General features: G+C 31.5%; 2 protein-coding genes across 5 annotated transcripts; one reads left to right on the top strand and one right to left on the bottom strand.

The window, feature by feature from the left end:
• Positions 1 to 224: 224 nt before the first annotated feature.
• Positions 225 to 2,951, bottom strand: LOC102594127 (ataxin-7-like protein 3). Of its 4 annotated transcripts, none has more exons than XM_015310227.1 (4): positions 2,812 to 2,951; positions 1,590 to 1,743; positions 839 to 1,150; positions 225 to 741 (listed from the first exon to the last, which is right to left on the bottom strand). In XM_015310227.1, the coding sequence occupies exons 2-4, from the start codon at positions 1,668 to 1,670 to the stop codon at positions 562 to 564; spliced, it is 573 nt and encodes a 190-aa protein (XP_015165713.1). In that variant the 5' UTR covers positions 1,671 to 1,743; positions 2,812 to 2,951; the 3' UTR covers positions 225 to 561. The 4 variants fall into 4 exon arrangements, with proteins under 4 accessions (XP_015165713.1, XP_015165712.1, XP_006350852.1 ...); XM_015310226.1 differs by having other exon boundaries at positions 2,759 to 2,951; XM_006350790.2 differs by having other exon boundaries at positions 1,632 to 1,743; positions 2,812 to 2,949.
• A 2,934-nt stretch (positions 2,952 to 5,885) lies between these two features.
• Positions 5,886 to 8,473, top strand: LOC107061261 (transcription factor VIP1-like). Its single transcript, XM_015310193.1, has 4 exons — positions 5,886 to 6,052; positions 6,510 to 6,600; positions 7,385 to 7,511; positions 8,304 to 8,473. The coding sequence occupies exons 1-4, from the start codon at positions 5,886 to 5,888 to the stop codon at positions 8,471 to 8,473; spliced, it is 555 nt and encodes a 184-aa protein (XP_015165679.1).
• The last annotated feature ends 115 nt before the right edge of the window (positions 8,474 to 8,588 follow it).

Raw genomic sequence — 8,588 nt, forward strand, 5'->3', positions numbered from 1 at the left:
ATTAAATATCTAGTCTGGTTGAGCCATTTTTGTGTCAGTTTAGTGTTGGATGGGGAGGGGGTGGGTAGGCAGAGTTTGGGAGACATTTTGAGGCCATGTGTATCTAGCGGACATTGGTTCATGTTATTATCAAGTCATAGGCTCATCAAAGCATGTAGTATTTTACTTCGTTACATGGGTCATGTTATTATCAGTTCAATTGTACTAAGAATGGAACCCCAAACTTGCTAAAGAAGGCATTAGCTTTGAACTAGAATATTGAGGCAGGCAGTGAGATCTCCTTTACAATGCTGTTAATCTCTACTAAACTAATGCTATTCATCTCTCTTGTGAAAGTCAATGTGTACTATAAACCATTTGTATGGGAAACCCATGTTTTCATACAGTTATTATCTAACCATACTATGAGCAGCATCTGCGTTGTATGACGAACCAGTACAGCTACTTCCACCAGCTCCTCTTATGGCACGAAAGGATGCAACAACAGTGGGTTGTCTTCTCAGTTCAATCCTTCACCTGAAGATGAATCAGCCCCCACCACTGCATCCATCCAAGGCCATGTCACAAGTCTTCTAAGGAGCCATTTGAGTACTCATGACCTGAAACACCGGAACTTCCATTTGGTAATCGACTCGTGCTGGTGGGAGTTGAATAAGGGGAGTAGGTTGAAGCAGAACTGCCTCGTGTATATCGGTTCTGAGCAGTGCTACTTCTTGTTGCCTTAAGACGGGCCTTCCTCCCCTGAGGCCAAGTGCATACAAGTATTAATAGAAAATAATTTGGATCAACTGATGAGAGGTAATTTGAGACTGGCTACTGAAATAGAAAAATAATATACCTTTCCCATGCATTTCTCCAAGTGAGGAGCAAATCGCCCAGCCATGATAGATCTGCCACAATTCATACATTCAAATATTTCAGTTGCAACAGGAGGATGGGTTTGCCCAAATATATCTACGACATATTTGCCATTTGTTTCACTACTGTTGCTAGGATCAGCTACTGTTGCCCGGGCTTGTGCAGACAACCGAAGTTCTTCCTCCTCTTCTTCTAAATTACGATCAAGGCCTAGTTTCGCTACGCGGTGACACTCAGATGCAACATCAGTAATGATGGAATCAAGAAGCTCATCAAAAACATGAGCGGACAACTGCACATGGATCACAAAGCAGACTAATAGTCAAATATCAACAAGAATCACAAAGCAGACTAATAGTCAAATATCAACAAGAAAAGCCTGAAGTAGAATACAGTAAATTGACCCATATACAAGATATTCTAACTGTAAACAACATAGGGGAACTGAGCTTAAATAAGGAGTGCCACACCCCTGCCTCCAAACCCCGAGGCCCACCTTTGATCATCAATGGGAATAAGGGCAGGAACAGTCTATATCCAGAAATTTAAGAGTAAAGTAAACATAAAAACAAAAACCATATGCAATCAATAGAAAAGCTGGGAAAGACGAGAACAAGCATGCTTGCCCACACGAAGAAGAAACAATGGAGTCAAATAATAGCAAGATTCTACTAATTGCCTTCAGAAACAACTGATGCATACAATTCACTATAGCAATTAAGCAAGATAACCAGCAAATATAAGTTTCTGGTTTCATTTAAGATGTGGGTTACTTGTGGTTGAGAGATGTTATCCTCATTTGATGCCGACATGAATCTCTCCTCAGAAATCAATGAACAATAAAATCCACACCACAAGGTTCGGCACAAGAAAAAAACCTGCAACCTAGATAGACAACAACAGAACATGATCAAGAAGAGAATAGGAGAAAAATATAAAATAAAATACAAACAACAACTATGTCACATGCCCAAACAAGTTGGATTCATGATTTTTCTCTAGTTAATGTGTAAAGGAAAAATAAGTTTACAAATTTAGCTGGCTATATCATCTTCTTGATTTTATAGATACATTACTACACTACAACAACAACAACATATCCGGTGTAATCCCACAAGTGAGATTTAGGAGGGTAGAGTGTACGCTGACCTTACCCCTACCTTGGGAGTGGGAGAGGTTGTTTCTGATAGACTCTCCGCTTAAGGAAACACATAACGGAAATAAAGAGAAGATCATGGCAAAATACTATAGAAAACATGACAAAGTAATGCGATAACCAAAGTACAAGAGATAGGAACAAAATTTGAAGGACAAGAAACTACCAGAGAAACAGTACGAGTTTACGACTACCGGAATGAAAGGATAAGCATGACAATGCTTTATCACCTAACCTCCTAACCTAAGTCATGTCCTCCATAACCTCCAATCTAACATCATATCTTCAGATTGTGTCATATACATACTATATGAGAAATGAAAATACAATCTTAACAAACAAATGGATTCGTGATTTTCTCGAGTTACATGCTCTCATCATTATGATAAAGTCTGACTAGTGAACAGCAGCACTAGCACATTACCAACAACTAAATTTGCAACAGATTTGAAGATTCCAAACCAAGTATCAATGAAAAAAACATAGACATCCTTTTTATTCCCAGCTCAATGAAGCTACTTCAGTTCATACAAACTTAATCCATCGGCTGGATTTCATTTCGATTAATTTAGAAGTTTAAAGTCGATCTCAACCATGATCAAGCATCAATCAATAAAATCTTAATTCCAAACTAATTTAATCAAACTGTTCCACATCCGATCTGCAATTTTCCGATTAAAATCCCTGCCAAATCTAGTAAACGTATGCAATAAACTTACACCAAAACGTAAAGAAAAAACTTACAGATCGAGAAAGAAGATTGTTCCTTCAACAGAGAGGAGTTGGGAATTTCGTACCTGAATTTGGGAACAGGGGCAGAAGGGACGATGGGCTTCAGTGTTCGGGTCGGGTCGGGAATTTGGAGCTCTACGGTCAGCTACTTTGTAAACTGCCTCGTGTAGTATTTTGATAGGCGCATTCGGGTAGAGGCATTAAATGGGTTACAATAGAAATCGATTGAATCACTTTATTTTGGGCTCAAATTAGCTAAAATTTGGATTGGGTCATGACCCACTCAATTTTACTCGTTTAATCTTGATAATTTTAACATATTATTATTACTTAACACTTTTATAACTACAATTTTGAATTTTAACTCTAAAAAATAAAAAAAGTTACAAATGGACAAAAAATCCTAGAAGATATAAAATACTTTCTTTGTTCCATCTTATGTGACACTATTTTCTTTTTAGTCCGTCCCAAAAATAATGTCGTTTTACTATAATCGTAAATAATTTAACTTTAAAATTCTCATTTACCTTAATGAAATGGTTTACATGCACACAAATATTAAACTATTTTAGATCTTAAGTTTTAAAAGTCTTCCTTTTTTTCCTTAATTATCGTATCAAGTCAAAAGATACCACATAAAATGACGAAGGGAGTAGACCGTAAATAGTAATTTATACCTTCACTGGTTCTATAGCTTGCCAACATCTTCGATTGATTAGAGAAGATGAAGATGGAATTTGTTGAAGTTTGGTGGACAGAGAAGAGTGACTGTTTACTTTCCTCTTTTTACTGTTTTTAGATTTTTTGCCCCTTTTTTTTGTTGTTGTTTTATCTTGGGTTTGGATCAATCTGATTTGGGCCTTCTGTACTCTTTTTGTTTAATAATAAAGAGCAACTTTTATATATAACAAATATAAAAATTATATTTGTATGTTATAACTATAGTTTGTATAATTAGCAAATTTTATGTTTGTTATGGAGCTTTTGATTTGACTAATTCGCTACGAACATCCAATTTTATACAAATTGTTCAGTTTTGTATAAATTCATTTATACATTGTAATTTGTATAATAAGATCTGTATTTATATAATTATAAGTGTATATAACGAAAATATATGTATTTGTATTTGTATATATATTTTTCTCTCACTTTACACAAACACAAATGCATTTTATACATTTAAATGTATAAAATGGTTAATTGTATACCAAAAATGGCTAATTGTATACCGAATCAAATGACAAAAAAATGGGATGTTTGTTGTGAATTACAATTAAAATAAACTATGGCTATAGCATTTAATTTGAATTAATAGTTTGTTATTTCATACAATTTTCCCAATAATAAATGGCTCATGATCCTTTGGTTAAAAAAATAATAATTCTTTCCTTTAGTATAGGATAATACATTACATTAATGCAAATAATTTTTTTAAAAAAATGGGTTAGAAATTGCAGATTATATTGGCTCGATTGAAGATTCTTTAATAATGGGTTAAGTCTTGAATGAATTGAGACTGAACTCTCAAATTATTTTGAGCTCATTTTGACACCTCTAATTTGGGGTAATCTTTTTATTTTTTTAATTATCTTTCTAGGTAGAAACTACATAATTAGACATACTCCACTATTACTACCATATATTTGTTATTATCTATACTTTTAAAATATTACATATTTTAACACTAATTAAGAGTTTCTTATAATATATTAAGGAAGATATACATATACATATGGGTGGACATGGTGTGGAATATACCGAATTATCATATCATATCGAAATTTTTAATACCATGATTTTGATATTATGGTATACATTTTGATTTTTTAAATATTCGGTATGGTATTTGGTTTTTAGTATTTAAAAATAACATACCGAAGTATATATATATATATATATTAGTGGTATTGAAATACTAACAAATATGCACCTAATATTAGTGAAAACTAAATGTTTAGAAGTTGAAACTTTGATTATTCTATTTTGATTGAAATGTAATTGATTAACAAAAGGAGTTGTTTGTACTTTCTTTTGAATATATACTTTTACATTTGTAATGTGTTAGTATGATACAATTGAGACCTTTTTTTAATTGTCGAATCATAATACTATATTATAAGAGTATATATTAGTCGAAGTTGAACAAACTATGGTTATCGATTTACCATACCATAGAATATTGAAATCGAACCATTCCAAATTAAATTGGTATGGCAATGGTATAATGTTTTATAAACTGAAAACCGAAATTACGATATCGAACGAACCTTTCAAATACCGTACCGCACCATACCATGCTCACCCTTGCCTATATGCGTATTTTTGTTAACTTATGCACTAAAATAGAGAGAGAGACGAGCGAGATGGCGAGAGAGGCGAACGAGATTTGTTATGTATCCCAGATACATGCGAATCCACACTTGGATACAGTGTATCTAGAAAAACTTACACCTAACTTTGACCCAATGTATCCCGAAATATATGTATCTGGACATATCTTAATGTATTTGGACACACCAAAATCTGATAAGATTTGTAATATTACAAATTAAAATATATCTAATTCATTAGCTCTTAAACTGGTGAAATTTAAATAATTTTTTCTTTTTTTATTCGGTCGACGAACCGAACTCCAAATTTTAGCTGAACCTTATTAAATCACATGTTGAATCAGATCAATCCAACGGACCTAACCCATATTGATGACTTTATTCTTAACACAATAATATTAATTGAATTTCTCAATAAGTACAATTTACCATGTTTTATTTTTGTAAATTTATTTAATAAATTGTATCCTATGATTTCATGAATGATATATAATAAATCAACTCTTTTATTCTCCTGTGATTATTAATTAGTTTACCTTTTAATTTAAATATTCGAATCATATGAAATCTAGTTTACGCGTTGACCGGTTGTCCAAGTGAAAAAAATCATTTTTCAGTCTCTATATAAAGACATTTAGTTATAATTTTCTAACCTTATAAAAAAATTAAAGAAATATTCTTTAATTAGAGGTATACATATATTAGTTTATATATTTTATAATTCATTTTCTTGCTAACTATTTTTCTTTTTTGAATTTTTTATTCATTGTTCCTTAAGTGATTTAACAAAATTTATTGAAGGAAAAATGGATGAGAAACGAAAAAGATCTGATGAGACTAATTTGGATTTGTGCTTGAAAACTCCAACTCAAGATGAACCAATTAATAAAGTTCAAACATTGGAAGAAGCAATGAATTTTGAACTCAAGCATGGTCATGTAGATCCTAACGTAGATTTGAAAAAGTTGAGAAGGTTACATACATATATGATTTTTTTCATTCCATGTTGCTTTTAAAAATGTGAATTTTTTTTATCAACATTTGAAATTTTTTGATGAAAAATTTATTGAAATGATTGATTGTGCGAATTATCAATTGTTTCGATCAGATTTTCTTTTTCTAATTATATGGGAGATAATTAGATTTTACTTTATTTTTATAAGATTGGAATATATATCAGATAATTCTTTTTTTATAGATACTAAAAAATATAAATTTCTAATTGATGTTTGAAATTTTAATAAAAAGTCAATTGAAAATATTTTTAACAAACCAATGGTCAATGGATATGATCCGATTAAAGAATTTTTTCAGAAAATTGTGTTTTCTAGTTGTACGATAAATAATAGGAGTATTTTTATTTTGTTGTTATAAGATTTTATGTGTTAAAACTAGTAATTTTATTTTATTTTTTGAAATTGTCTTTATAGAATCATGTCAAACCGACTATCAGCACAAAGATCCAGGATCAGAAAGATTGAATACACAGCTGAACTGGAAAAGAAAGTCAAAGAACTAGAGGTAATAAAAATTTACATCAATTTTTAAAATTCAAATGGTACACGCGCTGACGCGCGTGCACATATATACACATGAAAATATAGAAGTTTAAGCCTGCTTGTGAAAACTCAATGGTGAATGCAATTTACTTTTAGACAACTCTAAAATTTGAAAAAATAAATACATCACAATAACAGATCGAATAACAAATTGCTAGTTACTCAAACATATTTTTTATATAATTATTTTTATGAGTATTTTTTAATTCAATTTGAACCTTGTATGCTAATGCTTAGTTTGAGATCACAAGTTTGAATTCATAATTACTCTAGGATCACAATTTTATTTTATTTTTTTAAAAAAAAAAAACAAGTCTTGCTCAAAATGATATCGCTTCAAAACTCATTAGCTAATTGAATGAGAAATTTTGTGCACACGTTTCAAGCATATAAGTGTATGATCTTACTTGGATATAAATTAAATTAATCATTTTGCTAAGTGTACCCATAATAACATATCAAGTGTAATTTCACAAGTAAAATTTTGATAAAAATAAAATATAAGTAAATTTTATTTCTATATTTGTGGTGGAATAAAAAGGTTGTTTTCGATACACTAGATTAAGTGTGCCTAATTATATATATACAAAATTTCTTTCCTACCTTTTACACATATACAAATAAAATTGATGAAGCGATGTCGAATGAATTACCCAAAGTGTATAAGAATTTGTTGGATCTTCCAATATCAATAGGTTGATTGTTCCACTATAATTAACGCTAATAATCTTGTTCATATATTGCAGGATACAATAGCTTGGGCGGGATCAGAAATAGAAAATGTTAAAGATAATAAAAAGAAGCTGATGCTGGAGAACGAAATGTTGCAAGCACAATTGGATATTGTCACTGACAAGTCTAATTTACGTATTGGTATATTATATATCTCCTCTCCTACAATTTTTTTAATTATTATTTCAAATTCTACTTATAAAGGAATTACAATATACAAATGTTAATTAAATAATAATAATAATATAATTATCATACGATAATGTCACGCTCCAAACTAGAGAGGAAGCGCGACCAGGACTCTATACCTTACTCGATTGAGCTACTACTGAGCCATAATGAAAAGGGAACAACGAGGGTCAATAAGGCCATCACAATAAGATGATTGAATCGTGGAGGTCACAAAAAAATCAATATCATAAAGAAAGAGCCAGCAAAGACAATTTAACTGATAAAGAACTACAAGTCGTCAAAGCTGCAACTAAAATCATATATTTTAATAGCTTTGTCGACTTATTGTATATATGATTTCAGTTGCAGCCTTATCGGATTGTAGTTCTTTATCGATTAACGAGTATAGGTCTTGTTGTCTCTTTCTTTGTGTCATTGATTTTGTTATGACATTGTTGGTCCAGTTATTTTATTTCAACAAGTTATTGTGATGGACTTGTCGCTCCTTATTATTCCTTTTCCATTATGTCTTAGTGGCTAGCTCAATTGAGTAAGGTAGCGAATGTTGGTCGTGCCTCCTTTAGTTTGGGGTGTGACAGATAATTAATGACAAAGAAATTGTTACACGATCAATTAATACGTAAAAATTCATTAAACTATACAAATTGTTACTCATTAGAACCTAATAAGTTAAGAAGATTTATAACTAACTAGCTAGAACGTACTTGATTAAAATCTTGACTTCCATCATCTTGATTGCAGCACAAACTCAAGAGTTGAAACTTGAGTTGAAGGAACTTGCAAAGACTCAGGGGATTGAAGGACAAAGTTCCAACTTTTATGAGTCTGAGTCAATTGCAGAAATAGACATGGATCAGTATCTCAACTTTGATGCCATGAACTTTTACCCACCCAGGATTGACGACCTGTGAACCAACCAACAAATGTTGTTGATATTTTTGTGGGATTATTCCTTTTCTATGTAGGGATGGGGATGGGGACTGCTTCGGGGGGGGGGGGGGGGTTAAGTTTTAAATTTTCGTTGTG

This window comes from Solanum tuberosum, unplaced genomic scaffold (genome assembly GCF_000226075.1).
Source record: "Solanum tuberosum cultivar DM 1-3 516 R44 unplaced genomic scaffold, SolTub_3.0 scf00128, whole genome shotgun sequence".
Lineage (NCBI taxonomy): Eukaryota > Viridiplantae > Streptophyta > Magnoliopsida > Solanales > Solanaceae > Solanum > Solanum tuberosum.

What these genes read in the sequence shown, in the direction of transcription:
- LOC102594127 (XM_015310227.1), bottom strand. Translation starts at nt 1,670, where the DNA reads ATGTCGGCATCAAATGAGGATAACATCTCTCAACCACAAGTAACCCAC. An exon ending in CCAGAAACTTATATTTGCTG is followed by an intron (nt 1,151 to 1,589) that starts GTTATCTTGCTT and finishes ATCCATGTGCAG; the next exon opens with TTGTCCGCTCATGTTTTTGA. An exon ending in TGGAGAAATGCATGGGAAAG is followed by an intron (nt 742 to 838) that starts GTATATTATTTT and finishes ACTTGGCCTCAG; the next exon opens with GGGAGGAAGGCCCGTCTTAA.
- LOC107061261 (XM_015310193.1), top strand. Translation starts at nt 5,886, where the DNA reads ATGGATGAGAAACGAAAAAGATCTGATGAGACTAATTTGGATTTGTGC. An exon ending in GATTTGAAAAAGTTGAGAAG is followed by an intron (nt 6,053 to 6,509) that starts GTTACATACATA and finishes TTGTCTTTATAG; the next exon opens with AATCATGTCAAACCGACTAT. An exon ending in AGAAAGTCAAAGAACTAGAG is followed by an intron (nt 6,601 to 7,384) that starts GTAATAAAAATT and finishes CATATATTGCAG; the next exon opens with GATACAATAGCTTGGGCGGG.